Below are 19,378 nucleotides of genomic sequence, written 5' to 3'. Positions count from 1 at the left end.
TCAGCCTCAAGGGGCTGTCTGCCCTCTTGGGCAATATATTTGAAGACTGTAGGAGGTTCATTGCAATCCACGCTCAGGTAGAACTGGTGGGTCGACTGATGAAGATGAGAGAACAGTCTGGAGGAAAGTCTGCTGAGGATCTGGCCCGGAGGCTCACATTACAAGGTCTGGCTGATACTGTAAGGAAGCATCCATGTATACAGGGACACAGTCAGTAGAGGCCTGAGAGAGGGATTGATCCTGGAGAGACTGTTTCTGTTTTTGTCCTCTTTTGTGAGAGACTGTTCTAGATTTACTAGATTAGGGCATTTTCCAGTGCGGGATCCCCCTGAGCGGATGTCCACATCATTTTTCACTAAAGGCCTGCCTAGGAGAGGGGAGTTTCTATTAGAGTGTCCTCAGGAAAGTTGCACTAGTTTTAAAGTATCCAAAGGCTCACACTATTCCCCATCCAAGTTCTTCAAACAATAAACACAAAAAAGAAACTTCTGCCTGGTTATTGTGTGGAGATATTGAAACTACTGTGTGCCTGACTGCTGTGCACCCTTTAGGGAATAAAACCTGGGACAGACAGGGGGAATCCCCTCAACCCTCGCCGTCCTCCTCCTACCCACACTGGGCTGGCTTTGGAGGCATGGGAACAGATTCCTCTTTACTCCGCTAGCAGCACCCTCCTTCTATCCAATCCCTTCTCTTACTGCAGAGAGTGAGATTGACATAACTCCTGTCAGTCATTAGGGTGATTGGAGCCTTGAAGCTGGAGTTCTGGCAATTATCCTGATTAGCCAGCAACTCTGACCAAAAGAAAGCAAATTCCCTTTCCTGGACATCATGATGGCCCTAAATTGACCTCAGAGCAAACGAGTCAAAGGAAGGATTATATTTATCATTAATTGTCTGCAGATGTAAAAGTAAGTAAAACCAGTTCAGAAGTAAAACGAACCCAACAGAAAAAGGGAATTCTTGTTTCAGCAGGCCAAGAGGGTTCTGTAGCAAACACTAAACAGTCCAAACTAAATGTGTTCCCATGAAGGCAGTAGTTCTTCAATGTCCAGCAACCCTCCTATTCCCCCCTCACATCCACATCTTCATCATGTGACCAATACCATCCAAATCATTCTTACTTTCATTTCCCAAAGTTATCCGTCTACAAGGAGACCTGTATAGATCACATGATGGCACCAATGAAGATGGAAGAGGACCGGAGTCACATGACTGAGAGGATACTAAACCTCACCCTGGAGATCATCTACCTACTGACCGGAGAGGTGAGGAGGATTCTGGGAGGTCACATGACATCACTCTTATCTCTATTAATAAAACACAGACCTGACCGGAGAGGTGAGGAGGATTCTGGGAGGTCACATGACATCACTCTTATCTCTATTAATAAATTACAGACCTGACCGGAGAGGTGAGGAGGATTCTGGGAGGTCACATGACATCACTATTATCTCTATTAATAAAACACAGACCTGACCGGAGAGGTGAGGAGGATTCTGGGAGGTCACATGAAATCACATCTCTATTAATAAAACAGACCTGACCAGAGAGGTGAGGAGGATTCTGGGAGGTCACATGACATCACTCTTATCTCCATTAATAAAACACAGACCTGACCGGAGAGGTGATGAGGATTCTGGGAGGTCACATGACATCACTCTAATCTCTATTAATAAAACACAGACCTGACCGGAGAGGTGAGGAGGATTCTGGGAGGTCACATGACATCGCTCTCATCTCTATTAATAAAACGCAGACCTGACCGGAGAGGTGAGGAGGATTCTGGGAGGTCACATGACATCACTCTTATCTCTATTAATAAAACGCAGACCTGACCGGAGAGGTGAGGAGGATTCTGGGAGGTCACATGACATCACTCTTATCTCTATTAATAAAACACAGACCTGACCGGAGAGGTGAGGAGGATTCTGGGAGTCTAACATGATATTCCTATTGGTTCCTCAATACAGAGATTTCCTCTTCTGAAGTCAGGTGATCATATGACCATCACAGTGTCTCTATGTGACTCCCTGAAACCTGAGAGACACAACATGGAGAAGATTCTAGAAGTCACCAAGAAGATGATGGAGCTGCTGACAGGAGAGGTGAGCAGTGCTGAGTATTTAGAAGGACACAAGGATCTCTACAAGGACGTCATGATGGACAATCAGCCGCCCCTCACATCACCGGGTAAGAGGAGACTTTATTGTAAAGGAGAGAGCAGTACGGAGGATCCACCTAGATCCCCCATCATCTGATAAACACATAGAAACAATGGATTCAGTCAGTGTGTGTGTTTCCTACAGATGGATCCAGTCATGGGAACCCACCAGAGAGACGTCCCCGTCCTCTGTATTCCCGGGATTCCACACAGGAAGGTCACACCATCCCTCACCATCATCAGGTAGATGGGGAACAATCACTGATAGATAAGAATTATACAAAAGAGTCAGTATCTTCAAAATTCTGTGCAGCGGTTAAAAGGAAATCCAGAGGTTGCTGCTAGCAATAAACAAAAATTATTGTGTGTAAATGAGGAAATTCTATCTGCTGCGCTAATGCTGTGGGAGTCTGGAGGTACTACATGTAAAAGTAATTTTTACCTACGATACACCTCCCTCAGCAATGTGTATTCAAATGTGCTCCATCACCAAATGCAGGTGTCGATAATGCCTGCCTATCTTCAACCTGTCTGTGTTGGTGCAATCTAATAAATAAAGTGCTATAATACACCTCCCTCTATAGGAGGTATATATTTAATAATGTTTTGTTCCTTATAGTGATTACAATTGCCCCTAACCCATAAAAATAATAAAAAAGGATGGGGACTACAATACACCTCCCCCATTATTAATGTTACTCTAGAGTACAGTGTTTTGAACACCTATAAAACTGTTAGTGCAGACAAATTGAGTGATTTGAGAAACATACTGTAACGTACATGTGACATGATGTAACGTGCATGTGACATAAATGTACAGATTTAAGTAGATAAGATGTGATCAGTAGCAATATGTAATCGTAACTGTAGGGACATTCCATTGTCATTAAAGATGTATATTCAGTCAGAGGAACTCAGACACAGAGGCATCAATTAGCGGCTGAAAAGCCTGGCTTCCAGAATGTGACACCTTTGTGTTAATAAGGTTGTCACCTTCTGGTGAAACCGGTTTAAAGGAAGTGGCTCGAGACATTTCGGCTTCATGAAAGCAGGGGGCTCGATCTGTCTGGGGGGAGCTAAAACGTATATCCATACATCAAAAGGGGTATGTTTCATCTCTCATAAAAGCTAAAATATTAGTTGCAGAGAGATGAACATACTCCCTTCTGTTTGGGCACTCTGTAGGCCACATCGACACCTAAAAATCATATTTGTGACTTAGGTAGAAGGCCAGGAAAATGCAGGAAATGGTTAGGTGGCGCTGGATCGCAACAGTCGAATGGTGTTTGGTACTGTCGTGATCGGGCCGATGTGCTGGTGTCGGAAATCCAATCCCAGACTTGGTGTTTCAAGCCGGTTTTAGTCTGATTGAACTTGGGCCGGTCAGCCCCCAGAACATCCTGTGGGCAGGTACAGGGGCAGCCCCCCATGGAGGTACAGGGGCAGCCCCCCATGGAGGTACAGGGGCAGCCCCCCATGGTCAATTGGCTGAAGACTAATGACCCGCCTACGTCCATATCCCCATAAAAGGAGTACCCGGGCATTGTGACATTTGTGATTTGTATGGAGCCAGTTTTACTTGACTAACGCAGTGGTGGGCAACCTTTTTTTTCAACTGAGCTAAATCTCGCCAAAACCACGATTGAAATTTATTTTGAGAGCCACATTTTTAAAACTGAAAATACATAGGATGGTACACTGTTTTTAGTTTCAATAAGTTTTTATAGTAATTCATCCCCCATATAGTAATTCATCCCCCATAGTAATTCATCCCCCATATAGTAATTAATCCCCCATAGTAATTCATCCCCCATATAGTAATTCATCCCCCATATAGTAATTCATCCCCCCATAGTAATTCATCCCCCATAGTAATTCATCCCCCATATAGTAATTCATCCCCCATAGTAATTCATCCCCCATATAGTAATTCATCCCCCATAGTAATTCATCCCCCATATAGTAATTCATCCCCCATATAGCAATTCATCCCCCATATAGTAATTCATCCCCCATATAGTAATTCATCCCCCATATAGTAATTCATCCCCCATAGTAATTCATCCCCCATAGTAATTCATCCCCCCATAGTAATTCATCCCCCATATAGTAATTCATCCCCCATATAGTAATTCATCCCCCATATAGTAATTCATCCCCCATAGTAATTCATCCCCCATATAGTAATTCATCCCTCATAGTAATTCATCCCTCATAGTAATTCATCCCCCCTATAGTAATTCATCCCCTATATAGTAATTCATCCCCCATATAGTAATTCATCCCCCATATAGTAATTCATCCCTCATAGTAATTCATCCCTCATAGTAATTCATCCCCCCTATAGTAATTCATCCCCTATATAGTAATTCATCCCCCATATAGTAATTCATCCCCCATATAGTAATTCATCCCCCATAGTAATTCATCCCCCCATAGTAATTCATCCCCCATATAGTAATTCATCCCTCATATAGTAATTCATCCCCCATATAGTAATTCATCCCCCATAGTAATTCATCCCCCCTATAGTAATTCATCCCCCATAGTAATTCATCCCCCCTATAGTAATTCATCCCCCATATAGTAATTCATCCCCCATATAGTAATTCATCCCCCATAGTAATTCATCCCCCATATAGTAATTCATCCCCCATAGTAATTCATCCCCCATATAGTAATTCATCCCCCCTATAGTAATTCATCCCCCCTATAGTAATTCATCCCCCCTATAGTAATTCATCCCCCATATAGTAATTCATCCCCCATAGTAATTCATCCCCCATATAGTAATTCATCCCCCATATAGTAATTCATCCCCCATATAGTAATTCATCCCCCCTATAGTAATTCATCCCCCATATAGTAATTCATCCCCCATATAGTAATTCATCCCCCATAGTAATTCATCCCCCATATAGTAATTCATCCCCCATAGTAATTCATCCCCCATATAGTAATTCATCCCCCCTATAGTAATTCATCCCCCCTATAGTAATTCATCCCCCATATTAATTCATCCCTCATATAGTAGTAGTAAGTAAGTAGCAAGTAGTAAGCCAAGTCCCCCCTGTGTCAATTCACTTACCTTTGCTCCGCGCGTTCCTCTCGCCGTGTTCCCGCGCCATTCCGGTCTTCAGGGCGGACTGTGAGAGGAGCCTAGCTCCTCTCACGTTCGTCACGCTGCCCCGCCTACACACATCCTGACAGCCAATCACTGGCTATCAGGATGTGAGTGGCAGCGAGACTGGCCAATCATTGCATTTGAGCGCGCTGCCCTGGCTGTTTTTTTTTGGATCACGCTGCAGAGTCCCTGCCGCCCGAGAGGAGGGAGGGGAGCGGGCGCCCGGCACACAAGAGCCGCATTAAAACGTGTAAAGAGCCGCATGTGGCTCGCGAGCCGCGGCTTGCCGACCACTGGACTAACGGATTGCTGACGCTCTGACTTGCTCCAGTCGCAGGATAGATCTTGGTAAAAGTTTTATTCTGTGTTATTCCCTTTTTATTTTATAGTGAATAGTCATTTGTGTGTCTTCTTGTATTTTTTGTATTTCTGTAACTTTTTATATTTTGTACATATTTTATGCACCGCCCACTTTCGGGAAATTAAAGCTTAAAATTAATTAGTGACTTCTGTGTATTTAAGCACGGACTCATATCTTTGGAGAGATTGGATTGGAGAGATTAGATTGTATTGTATTTTAGTGCCTTTAAACGCTCGGTCAAGTTCATTGCCAATCTGTATGCAATTGCACTGTGTGTGGGCAGATTGCGTGCAGATTGTAAAAGGTAACAGATCGGCCAGACGGAGATCTGTGTGTGTAGGGTGTCCCAACAGACCGTTCTGTGGATAAACTGTTGGGTGGTGGCAGGCTACCTTTTGTGGTGTGTCTGGTGTGGGGGTGTGTGGACAGTGGAAGGGTGATTAACACCGGGGTTCATGCTGTAGGTAGCTGGAGGGACTCTAGAAGGGTGTGTAATTACTAAGCTGGTCCTCAACTCTAATCAGTGCATCAGATTGTATGTAAGATTTGTATCTGCCAGTCTGTGGTCGACCAGCTGGATTGGAGTGGACTCTGCATCTGGTGGTGGCCAAAGGTAGTGCGGGCTGTGGAAGTATTTCACGGCTGATCTTATATACGGTTTTATATATTCAAAGTTGAGTCCCCTTTATTCCCTCTTACCCCCAAGTCATGGCTGCACGTGCGCGCATTGGTTAGCTAGTCGCTGTGGGCGTGGCGTGTGGGGGATTCGTGACACATACAAATGCAAATAACAGGTCAGTTCATGAAAATAAAGTCCAGGTGCTATAAAACACCTTCCACATCAAGATGATCAATGTGGTATAGTGGTACAATTTGGTGATCTTGCCAGCAAAAACGGTGATAAGTGATCCACTCGTGCTCACCCTCCAGTGCCCCACTCACTACAAGGTTTTGACCACCAAGGTAGGTCATAAAGCGCTTTTGGGTGCTTTGGCAAGCCACTAGAGTGAATCTGTCTCCTTTGCCCTTTAGCAACCGCTGCCCTTTAAACCTGTAGTCCTCTTATAAGGGAACACTTCAAACGGCCACAATGCTCCTCCCCCGCAGTAAAGCAATCGAAAGGAGACTTCCATAGGGTTATACCGTATTTATTGCATAAAAGCACTTAAGAAATGCACATACAGTATCTCCCAGAAGTGAGTCCCCCCCCTCACATTTTGTGTAAATATTTGATTCTACCTTTTCATGTGACAACACTGAAGAAATGACACTTTGCTACAATGTGACGTAGTCAGTGTACAGCTTGTATAACATGTAAATTTGCTGTCCCCTCAAAAAAACTCAACACACCGCCATTAATGTCTAAACCGCTGGCAACAAAAGAGTCCACCACTAAGTGACAAGGTCCAAATTGGGCCCAAAGTGACAATATTCTGTGTGGCCGCCATTATTTTCCAGCACTGCCTTAACCCTCTTGGGCATGGAGGTCACCAGAGCTTCACAGGTTGCCACTGGAGTCCTCTTCCACTCCTCCATGACGTCATCATGGAGCTGGTGGATGTTCGAGACCTTGCGCTCCTCCACCTTCCATTTGAGGATGTCCCACAGATGCTCAATAGGGTTCAGGTCTGGAGACATGCTTGGCCAGTCCATCACCTGAACCCTCAGCTTCTATAGCAAGGCAGTGGTGGTCTTGGAGGTGTGTTTGGAGTCATTATCATGTTGGAATACTGCCCTGAGGCCCAGTCTCCGAAGGGAGAGGATCATGCTCTGCTTCAGTATGTCACAGTACATGTTGGCATTCACGGTTCCCTCAATGAACTGTAGCCCCCCCCAGTGCCGGCAGCACTCATGCAGCCCCAGACCATGACACTCCCACCACCATGCTTGACTGTAGGCAAGACACACTTGTCTTTGTACTCCTCACCTGGTTGCCGCCACACATGCCTGACACCATCTGAACCCAATCAGTTGATGTTGGTGTCATCAGACCACATGACGTGGTTCCAGTAATCCATGTCCTTAGTCTGCTTGTCTTCAGCAAACTGTTTGCGGGTTTTCTTGTGCATCATCTTTAGAAGAGGCTTCCTTCTGGGATGACAGCCATGCAGACCAATGTGATGCAGTGTGCGGCGTATGGTCTGAGCACTGACAGGCTGACCCCCCCACCCCTTCAACCTCTGCAGCAATGCTGGCCCCACTGACAGGCTGACCCCCCACCCCTTCAACCTCTGCAGCAATGCTGGCAGCACTCATACGTCAGACTTTTTTATTTATATAGCAAAAAATAAATATCACCAAAATAAAGCTTTATCTGTCTCAAAAAAATGCTAGAAAATTCATATGGGTACAGTGTTGCATGACCGCGCAATTGTCATTCAAAGTGTGATAGCGCTGAAAGCTGAAAATTGGCCTGGACAGGAAGGGGGGGAAAGTGTCCGGACTGGAAGGGGGGGGGGGAGTGTCCGGACTGGAAGGGGGGGGAAAGTGTCCGGACTGGAAGGGGGTGAAAGTGTCCGGACTGGAAGGGGGTGAAAGTGTCCGGACTGGAAGGGGGGGGGGGGGAAGTGTCCGGACTGGAAGGGGGGGGGGAAGTGTCCGGACTGGAAGGGGGTGAAAGTGTCTGGACTGGAAGGGGGGGGGAAAGTGTCCGGACTGGAAGGGGGGGGGAAAGTGTCCGGACTGGAAGGGGGGGGGAAAGTGTCCGGACTGGAAGGAGGGGGGAAAGTGTCCGGACTGGAAGGGGGGGGGGGAGTATCTGGACTGGAAGGGGGGAGAAAGTGTCCGGACTGGAAGGGGGGGGGGAAAGTGTCTGGACTGGAAGGGGGGGGGAAGTGTCCGGACTGGAAGGGGGGGGGGGAGTGTCCGGACTGGAAGGGGGGGGAAAGTGTCCGGACTGGAAGGGGGTGAAAGTGTCCGGACTGGAAGGGGGTGAAAGTGTCCGGACTGGAAGGGGGGGGGGAGTGTCCGGACTGGAAGGGGGGGGGGAGTGTCCGGACTGGAAGGGGGGGGGAAAGTGTCCGGACTGGAAGGGGGGGGGAAAGTGTCCGGACTGGAAGGGGGGGGGAAAGTGTCCGGACTGGAAGGGGGGGGGAAAGTGTCCGGACTGGAAGGGGGGGGGGAAAGTGTCCGGACTGGAAGGGGGGGGGAAAGTGTCCGGACTGGAAGGGGGGGGGAAAGTGTCCGGACTGGAAGGAGGGGGGAAAGTGTCCGGACTGGAAGGGGGGGGGGAGTATCTGGACTGGAAGGGGGGAGAAAGTGTCCGGACTGGAAGGGGGGGGGGAAAGTGTCTGGACTGGAAGGGGGGGGGGAAAGTGTCCGGACTGGAAGGGGGGGGGAAAGTGTCCGGACTGGAAGGGGGGGGGAAAGTGTCCGGACTGGAAGGAGGGGGGAAAGTGTCCGGACTGGAAGGGGGGGGGGAGTATCTGGACTGGAAGGGGGGAGAAAGTGTCCGGACTGGAAGGGGGGGGGGAAAGTGTCTGGACTGGAAGGGGGGGGGAAGTGTCCGGACTGGAAGGGGGGGGGAAAGTGTCCAGACTGGAAGTGGTTAAAGTGCCATATATATGGAATACATGTAAGTACACCAACACAGACAGGTTGAACATAGGCAGGCATTATCGACACCCGCATTTGGTGATGGAGCACATTTGAATACACATTGATGAGGGAGGTGTATTGTAGGTAAAAATGACTTTTACATGTAGTACCTCCAGACTCCCACAGCATTAGCGCAGCATATAGAATTTCCTTGTACAAAAGTGTGTTTGTTCCAATAAATGTCTCGTGCTTTCAGAGTGGAATCCTCGGGGATTATAAAATTGTTGTCAAAGAAGAGTATAAAGAGGAGGATGAGGAGTATGGAGTGATGAAGCAGCTTTCTGAGAGACAGAACGCTCTCTACAAGGAGCCATCAAGTAACAGGAACCCACCAGAGAGATGTCCCCGTCCTCTGTATTCCACACAGGAAGGTCACACCATCCCTCACCATCATCAGGTAGATGAGGAACAATCACTGATAGTATCATTAGGATCTGTACATTATCTGCATTGTTACCATTGATGTCATTTTTATTATCATTAGGATCTGTAAAATATCTTTATTATTACAATTTGTCATTTTTCTTGTATTTTCAGAGTGGAAACCTGAGAGATCCTAAAATTGAGATAAAGACAGAAGAAGAAGAGGCGTATGTGAGGGATGATCAGCAGTCTATGGAGGAGGATGGAATAACGGGGACATTTATAGAGGAGGACACTCCTACAGAGATCAGCACAGGTGGGTCATGAACACTAAATCCATTCCTCCACCCATACTGCTCACTGATTGGTCCAGAGTAGGGCGGGGACTGGGTGATATCAGCCTGTAATCCCCTGGTCACTTTCCTGAGCTGTGTTCCCCGTCCTGTATTCCTGGATTTCTCTCGGATAATCTTCCTTCTCTGTGCTGCAGACACAATTTATGTATCTAGAATGTATTTATGGAGATTTTGAGGTTCCACTGGCAGAAAAGTGTTGCTTTTTTCCCATAGGGCATTGCTCAACCTAGGCACCAGGGTTATGAGCCTTGAATCTCATGTCCAGGTCTAGCAAGATCTCTGTCAGAGCAATTCTGGGTTTCAGAGTTACTTTTTCTGTAGTCTGCTGGCTGTGCCGGGTGGAGGGATATGTCTGTATAGTCTCAGACCCAAGTCACTGAGTGCAGTCTCAGGAGATGGGAGGCAGCGGGGTGGGATCTCTGCAACTTGTCTCAGTTAAATAAACATTTAGGCTACCACTGATTGCTGAATGCCATTAATGTGAGCCCTGACCCTTATATGTTATCAATTATATTGCATGTTTCATACCCCAGACCCCTGCACTATATACTCTATGTTGTACATTACATACTCCTGATCCCTGCACTATATTTTCTGTTGTACATTACATACTCCTGCACTTTATACTCTGTTGTACGTTACATACTCCTGACCCCTGCACTATATACTCTATGTCGTACATTCCATACTCCTGACCCCGGCACTATATACTTTATGTTGTATATTATATACTCCTGACCCCTGCACTATATACTCTATGTTGTATATTATATACTCCTGACCCCTGCACTATACACTCTATGTTGTACATTACATCATTCTGATACAACAGTTAGGACTATATAGTATCTTCTACAATATGTTGTACATTACATAGTCCTGACTTCTGCTGTCTACCCTGCACCCATTGCTATATACACTGCTCAAAAAAAAAATTAAGGGAAGACTTTGTAATCAGAGTCTAGTATGAAGTCAATGAACCTTCCGGGATATTGATCTGGTCAGGTAAGTAGCAGAGGGGGTTGTTCATCAGCTTCAGCTGCTTTGGTGTTAATGAAATTAATAGGTGCACTAGATGGGCAACAATGAGACAACCCCCAAACAGGAATGGTTTTACAGGTGGAGGCCACTGACATTTTTTCCCTATTGATCTTTTCTGATTGGTTTTCACTAGTTTTGCATTTGGCTAGGGTCAGTGTCACTACTGGTAGCATGAGGCCATACCTGGACCCTACAGAGGTTGTACAGGCAGTCCAACTCCTCCAGGGTGCCATTGCCAGAAGGTTTGCTGTGTCTCCCAGCACGGTCTCAAGAGCATGGAGGAGATTCCAGGAGACAGGCAGTTCCTCTAGGAGAGCTGGACAGGACCGTAGAAGGTCCTTAACCCATCAGCAGGACCGGTATCTGCTCCTTTGTACAAGGAGGAACAGGATGAGCTCTGCCAGAGCCCTACAAAATGTCCTCCAGCAGGCCACTGGTGTGAATGTCTCTGACCAAACAATCAGAAACAGACTTCATGAGGGGGGCCTGAGGGCCCGACGTCCTCTAGTGGGCCCTGTGCTCACTGCCCGGCACCATAGAGCTGGATTGGCATTTGCCATTGAACACCAGAATTGTCAGGTCCACCACTGGCACCCTGTGCTTTTCACAGATGAGAGCAGGTTCACCTTGAGCACATGTGACAGACATGAAAGGGTCTGGAGAAGCCGTGGAGAATGTTCTGCTGCCTGTAACATCATTCAGCATGACCGTTTTGGTGGGGGGTCAGTGATGGTCTGGGGAGGCATATCCATGGAGGGACACACAGACCTCTACAGGTTACACAATGGCACCCTGACTGCCATTAGGTATGGGGATGAAATCCTTGGACCCATTGTCAGACCCTAAACAGGTGCAGTGGGTCCTGGGTTCCTCCTGGTGCCGTGGGTCCTGGGTTCCTCCTGGTGCCGTGGGTCCTGGATTCCTCCTGGTGCAGTGGGTCCTGGGTTCCTCCTGGTGCAGTGGGTCCTGGGTTCCTCCTGGTGCAGTGGGTCCTGGGTTCCTCCTGGTGCACGACAATGCCCAGCCTCATGTGGGGAGAGTATGCAGGCAGTTCCTGGAGGATGAAGGAATTGATACCATTGAATGGCCCCCACACTCGCCTGACCTAAATCCAATAGAACTCCTCTGGGATGTCATGTTTCGGTCCACCTGACGCCACCAGGTTGCACCTCAGACTGTCCAGGAGCTCAGTGATGTCCTGGTCCAGATCTGGGAGGAAATCCCCCAGGACACCATCCGTGGTCTCATTAGGAGCCTCCCCCAACATTGTCAGGCATGCATACAAGCACATGGGGGCCATACAAACTACTGAGGACCATTCTGAGTTGCTGCAATGACATTTCAGCAGAATGGACTCGCCTGCTGCATCATTTTTTCACTTTGATTTTCAGGGTGTCTTTGAATTCAGTCCTCTGTAGGTCGATCATTTTCATTTCCATGAAACAATGGGGCGTCCTTACATTCCTAACACATTACCCGTCCATATCAGTATAGAGATCCGGCAGGAGATTCGTCCTCATTGAGATCTGATGGGTTTTCAAAGTCTTCCTTTATTTTTTTGAGCAGTGTATAAGCATAATATGTATTCTCTTTTGTTCCCCCCATTTCCTACCAGCTGGACATTTTATATCGGATGATGTGATTGGAGCACAGACTTTTACATGGTGATAATAATGTGATAACATCCTCCAACTTTGGACCCTTAAACTGAAAGTGATAATGAGGGAGGAGTCAATACCCCAATGATGGTGGTCTTCAGGATCAGTCCAGTCTTCATCTTGGTTGTTCTCCCCCCATCCTCACTCTCTGACCTCTGGTGGGGCTCAGCCCCGCTGTTCTTCATGACTAAATCATGGACTAAATAAGGAAGTGCAGTACTTCTTGTGTTGGGAAGATGGTGATGAGTGATAGAGGGGGTGGGGACCCTCGTCCTATAATCCCCTCATCACTGTCCCTCCTATAAAAGACAGTTCTGGTTGTTTCCTCACTCTCTGACTAAGGTCCATGAATAAAGAAATGACCTGGTAGGAGATCAGAGGAGCCATTTCCTAGTTCCCTTGAGGGTGGAATTGTAAGCTCCTCAGAGACCAAGCTGCCTGATGTGGGCGGAGTCCTGGTTTGGGGGAACCAATCAGCTCCTGTCTAGTAATCCTTTTTGTCTTTGTATTTTAGTCCATGGCCGGGAGATGAGGAAAACCTCAGAGGATTGTCTCACTTTGTCTCTTGACTGGAAAGTAGAAGATGAGGACATCACACAGTATAGTCCAGGAGAAAACCCGGCTCCCTCCAATGTCCATCCGGCACCACACAGTGTAGATGGACCATCGTATTCCTCTTCTCCTGCAGACCCTCAAACTTTGCGGGACCGGGCCGGCCTTCCAACAGGGAAGAGTTTCTCCTGTACTGAGTGCGGGAAATGTTTCAATTTTAAATCCAATCTTGATGTGCATAAAAGATCTCACACAGGTGAGAAGGAGTATTCATGTACTGAGTGCGGGAAATGTTTTCTAAAAACATCACAACTTGTCTCACATCAGAGGTCTCACACAGGGGAGAAGCCATTTTCCTGTTCTGAGTGCGGAAAATGTTTTTCGCAGAGGTCATATCTTTGCAGACATCAGAGATTGCACAGGGGAGAGAAGCCACATGCCTGTCCTGAGTGCGGGAAATGTTTTTCAAAAAAGGCAAATCTTTACACACATCAGAGATTGCACACAGGAGAGAAGCCGCATGCCTGCCCTGAATGCGGGAAATGTTTTTCACAGATGTCCATTCTTTACAGACATCAGAGATTGCACACAGGTGAAAAACCGTATTCCTGTTCTGAGTGCGGGAAATGTTTTGTACAAAAATCACTACTTACAGCACATCAGAGGTCTCACACGGGGGAAAAGCCATATTCTTGTTCCGAGTGCGGAAAATGTTTTTCAAGGAAGTCCAGTCTTTACTTACATCAGATATCTCACATAAGGGAGAAGAAACTTTTCTTCTCTGAGTGAGGGAAATGTTCCGCACTGAAGTCCTGTCTTCCTGTACATCGGGGTCCCACACAACCCTGGAGGTGCATTAGCACCTTTAGTGCGGGAAATGTCTTCTAGATGAATGTTGCTGGACATCCCAGCTCTCGTGGGGAAGAAGCACACCCTGATATACACCTCAGATATACTCCATGGCTGATCTTCATCATGGAAGAAACAGTTCATAAGGAGATCAGAGGTCACCAAAGACATGGATGAAGTGTGGGACCGGGTTGGCCATTGATAGCAGGAGAAGAATAAAAATGGAGTCATCACCTTTCATTGGCTGAGTACATTTTGTGGCGGAAGCTTTTGCAAAAGATTAACATTTGTTTTTTACTCATTCACACAGAAGGAACGTTTCACCGGCATATAATTTTTTTATGAATAGACCCCTAATTGTCAGGAAACGTTTCTATAACGATTGGGAGTATGTAGTCGTTCAATGAACCAACCTCCTGCAGGCTGCAGCTAGGGGGCGCTCTAGTTTCTAGAGTGTAACCCCAGGAGTGTGATTCCAGGTAGCTCCCATTAACCCTCTCACATGTTAAAATACAGATTTCGGGCCTGTTGATTGGCTAAAGCCCCCAAACATCTATTTCCTGAAAGCAGAGGCCCCGGAGAATAAAATGGTGGTCATGGTTAAGGTGTTCCTCGTACACAGATTTCACTTTCATACCCGGGAATATTTCCTCCTTTCCCCCATTTTCTATGTTGGGATCTTTTCTACAATACTTTGTTATAATAATGTACAGTGCCTTGAAAAAGTCTTCACACCCCTTGAAATTTCCCACATTTTGTCATGTTACAACCAAAGATGTCAATGTATTTTATCGGGATTGGATGTGATGGACCGACGCAAAGTGGCACATAATTGTGAAGTGGAAGGAGAATGAGAAATGGTTTTCAACATTTGTGACTGATAAATCTGTGATTTGTATTCAGCCCCCCAGAGTCAATACTTTGTAGGACCCCCTTGGGCTGCAATTCCAGCTGCAAGTCTTTTTGGGGATGTCTCTTTGCACATCTAGAGAGGACATTTCTGCCCATTCTTCTTTGCAGAATCGCACAAGCTCTGTCAGATTGGATGGAGGGCGTCTGTGAACAGCAATTTTCAGGTCTGACCACAGATTCTCCATTGGATTTGGGTCTGGACTGTGACTGGGCCATTCTAACACATGAAGATGCTTTGATCTAAACCATTCCATTGTAGCTCTGGCTGGATGTTCCGGGTCATTGTCGTGCTGGAAGGGGAACCTCCAGCCCAGTCTCAAGTCTTTTGCAGACTCCTGACAGGTTTTCTTCTAAGATTGCTCTGTATTTGGCTCCATCCATCTTACCATCAACTCTGACCAGCCTTCCTGTCCCTGCTGAAGAAAAGCATCCTCACAACATGATGCTGCCACCACCATGTTTCACAGTGGGTATGGTGTGTTCAGGGTGATGTGCAGTGTTAGTTCTTCACCACACATAGCGGTTTGCTTTTAGGCCAAAAAGTTGAATTTTGGTCTCATCTGACCAGAGCTCCTTCTTCCACACATTTGCTGTGTCCCCCACATGGCTTCTCACAAACTGCAAACAGGACTTCTTATGGCTTTTTTCCAACAATGGCTTTCTTCTTGCCACTTCCATAAAGGCCAGATTTGTGGAGTGCACGACTAATAGTTGTCCTGTGGACAGATTCTCCCACCTGAGCTGTGGATCTCTGCAGCTCCTCCAGAGTTCCCATGGACCTCTTGGCTGCTTCTCTGATGAATGCTCTCCTTGTCCAGCCTGTCAGTTTAGGTGGACGGCCATGTCTTGGTAGGTTTGCAGTTGTGTCATTCTCTTTCCATTTTTGGATGATGGATTGAACAGTGCTCCATGAGATGTTCAAAGCTTGGGAGATTTCTTTTATAACCTAATCCTGCTTTAAACACCTCCACAACTTTATCCCTGACCTGTCCGGTGTGCTCCTTGGCCTTCATGATGCTGTTTGTTCCCCAATGTTCTCTAACAAACCTCTGAGGGCTTCACAGAACAGCTGTATTTATACTGAGATCACATGACACACAGGTGGACTCTATTTACTAATTAGGTGACTTCTGAAGGCAATTTGCTCCACTAGATTTTAGTTAGAGGTACCAGAATAAAGGGCTGAATACAAATGCACGCAACACTTTTCACAGATTTATTTGTAAAAAATGTTGAAAACCATTTCTCATTTTCCTTCCACGTCACAATGATGTGCCACTTTGTGTTGGTCTATCACAGGGGTGTCAAACTGGCGGCCCTCTAGCTGTTGCCAAACTACAAGTCCCATCATGCCTCTACCTTTGGGAGTCATGCTTGTAACTGTCAATCTTGCAATGCCTCATGGGACTTGTAGTTTGGCAACAGCTGGAGGGCCGCCAGTTTGACACCCATGCTCTATCACATCCAATCCCAATAAAATACATGGATGTTTTTGGTTATGAATACTTTTTCAAGGCGCTGTAACACGTTTTGTATTGTAGACAAATGAATAATGACTCCGCCTCCACATTGCAGACAAATGATTTTCCTGACCAATCGGATTTCTGCCTGTACTATTTCCTAATTTTTCTTTTGTTACTGCAGTCTTGTTAAATGTTAAATTAGAATAAAAAAAATGTATTGAACAAAAAAAATTGTGTTTGTGTGTAATGACGGCAAACTTTGATGCTCAAAAATTTCTCATGGGCAACGTTTTAAGAGGTCATCAGTTTAGAGGCAATCTAATAATGGTCCAGAGTGCAGTGGTCAGGAGTATATCATATACAGCCCAGGGTACATAGTGCAGTGGTCAGGAGTATATCACATACAGCCCACCATACAGAGTGCAGTGGTCAGGAGTATATCATATACAGCCGAGGGTACAGAGTGCAGTGGTCAGGAGTATATCATATACAGCCCAGGGTACAGAGTGCAGTGGTCAGGAGTATATCACATACAGCCCAGGGTACAGAGTGCAGTGGTCAGGAGTATATCACATACAGCCCAGGGTACAGAGTGCAGTGGTCAGGAGTATATCATATACAGCCCAGGGTGAAGAGTGCAGTGGTCAGGAGTATATCATATACAGCCCAGGGTACAGAGTAAAGTGGTCAGGAGTATATCATATACAGCCCAGGGTACAGACTGCAGTGGTGGATATTGAGCTGTCTTTTGCTGGATATGGGCCTGTCCCTTTGGTGGATATTGAGCTGTTCCTTGCTGGATATGGGACTGTCTCTTTGCTGGATATTGAGCTGTCTCTTGCTGGATATGGGAATCTCTCTTTGTTGGATATGGGGACTATCTCTTTTGATATGGGGGATGTCTCTTGCTGGATATGGGGCTGTCTATTTCTTCATATGGGGCAGTTTTTGCTGGATAGGGGGATGTCTCTTGCTGGGTATAGGGCTGTGTCTTGCTGGATATGGGGTTGTCTCTTTTTTGGATATGGGAGATGTCTCTTGCTGGATATTGGGATGTCCCTTTGATGGATATGGGCCTGTCTCTTATGGGATATGAGGCTGTATCTTTGACTGGGCTCTCTGCTGGATTGAGCTATCTATTTGCTGGATGGGGCTGTCTCTTGCTGGATATGGACCTGTCTCTTGCTGGAAATGGGTCTGTCTCTTTGTTGGATATGGGTCTGTCTCTTTGTTGGATATGGGTCTGTCTCTTTGTTGGATATGGGTCTGTCTCTTTGTTGGATATGGGTCTGTCTCTTTGTTGGATATGGGTCTGTCTCTTTGTTGGATATGGGTAGTCTCTTTGTTGGATATGGGGGAGTGTCTTTTGCTGGATATGGGACGTTCTCTTTGCTGGTTATGGGACATTCCTATTTGTTGGATATGGGGGATGTCTCTTGCTGGATATGGGGGATGTCTTTTGCTGGGTATTGGGCTGTCTCTTTGCTAGATATGGGGGGGGGGTGTCTTTTGCTGGATATGGGGGGTACAGTACAGCCTCCATACACAATGCAGTAGTCATTAGGATGTCATATTCAGCCAAGCATACAGAGTGCAGTGGTCACTAGTCAGCAGTATGTCATATATAGAATAGCATACAGAGTGCAGTGTTCAGGAATATATCATATACAGCCTCAATACAGAGTGCAGCGGTCAAGAGGATGTTATATACAACTCAGCATACAATGTTTAGTGGTCAGGAGGATGTCATGTATATATTGGCGTACAGAGTGTAGTGGTCAGCAGTATGTCATGTACAAGATGCAGAGTGCTGTTGTCACTAGTAAGCAGTATGCCATATACAGCCCAGCATACAGAGTGCAGTGGTCACTAGTCAGCAGTATGTCATATATAGAACAGCATACAGAGTGCAGTGTTCAGGCGTATATCATTTACAGCCTCCATACAGAGTGCAGTGGTCAGGAGGATGTCATATACAGGTCAGCATACAGAGTGCAGTAGTCAGCAGTATGTCATATATAGAACAGCATACAGAGTGCAGTGTTCAGGCGTATATCATATACAACCTCCATACAGAATGCAGTGGTCAGGAGGATGTCATATACAGCCCAGCATACAGAGTGCAGTGGTCACTAGTCAGGAGGATGCCATATATAGAACAGCATACAGAGTGCAGTGCTCAGCAGTATATCATATACAGCCTCCATACAGAGTGCAGTGGTCAGGTGGATGTCATATACAGCCCAGTATACAGAATGTAGTGGTCAGAACAGAGTATACAATATACAATTCACTATACAGAGTGCAGTGGTTAGCAACATGTCATATAACGCCCATCTTACAGTGCAGTGGCCAGAAGCATATCTTATACAGGCTTGTGTAGAGATTGCATTGGCCAGTAAATGGCTTATATAGCCCATCTTAAGAAGTGTGGCGGTCTAGGGCTTACCATACATAGTTCAGTGTACGGAGTGCAGTGGATGTAACATACAGCCCTGAGTGCAGTGATCAGGCACATGTCATAAACAGCCCAACATACAGAGTGCAATGGTCAGAAGTATTTCTTATATAGACCTGTGTACAGAACACAGTGGCCAGGAGTATGTTATATATAGCCCATCTTAAAGAGTGCAGTGTCAAGAACAAGTCATATACAGTACAGTTCTTTGTATAGAGTGCAATGGTCAGGAGCATGTCATATACAGCCCTGTGTATAGAGTGCAGTGGTGAGGAGCATGTCATATACAACCCTGTGTATAGAGTGCAGTGGTGAAGAGCATGTCATATACAGCCCTGTGTATAGAGTGCAGTGGTCAGGAGCATGTCATATACAGCCCTGTGTATAGAGTGCAGTGGTCAGGAGTACTTCATATACAGCCCTTTGTAGAGTGCAGTGGTCAGGTAAAGTAGAGTATTAGAGCCATGCCAGTCATACAGT

At 46.3% G+C, this 19,378-nt stretch overlaps 1 protein-coding gene across 3 annotated transcripts in view; it reads left to right on the top strand.

The window, feature by feature from the left end:
- The window catches only part of LOC149449851 (uncharacterized), a 35,202-nt gene extending 18,531 nt beyond the window's left edge, over window positions 1-16,671 (top strand). For all 3 annotated transcript variants that reach the window (XM_089692687.1, XM_089692685.1, XM_089692686.1), the window contains exons 2-7: window positions 1,140-1,268; window positions 1,974-2,193; window positions 2,310-2,407; window positions 9,443-9,643; window positions 9,784-9,925; window positions 13,179-16,671. In XM_089692687.1, coding sequence (XP_089548813.1) covers window positions 1,173-1,268; window positions 1,974-2,193; window positions 2,310-2,407; window positions 9,443-9,643; window positions 9,784-9,925; window positions 13,179-14,005 — 1,584 coding nt within the window. In that variant the 5' untranslated portion in view covers window positions 1,140-1,172 and the 3' untranslated portion in view covers window positions 14,006-16,671. The remainder of the gene's footprint in view (window positions 1-1,139; window positions 1,269-1,973; window positions 2,194-2,309; window positions 2,408-9,442; window positions 9,644-9,783; window positions 9,926-13,178) is intronic.
- Window positions 16,672-19,378: the final 2,707 nt, after the last annotated feature.

This window comes from Staurois parvus, unplaced genomic scaffold (assembly GCF_062004578.1).
Source record: "Staurois parvus isolate SC_StPar_1 unplaced genomic scaffold, SC_StPar_1.0 ptg000600l, whole genome shotgun sequence".
In the NCBI taxonomy this organism is placed as follows: domain Eukaryota; kingdom Metazoa; phylum Chordata; class Amphibia; order Anura; family Ranidae; genus Staurois; species Staurois parvus.
This window is presented reverse-complemented; position numbering and strand designations above follow the sequence as displayed.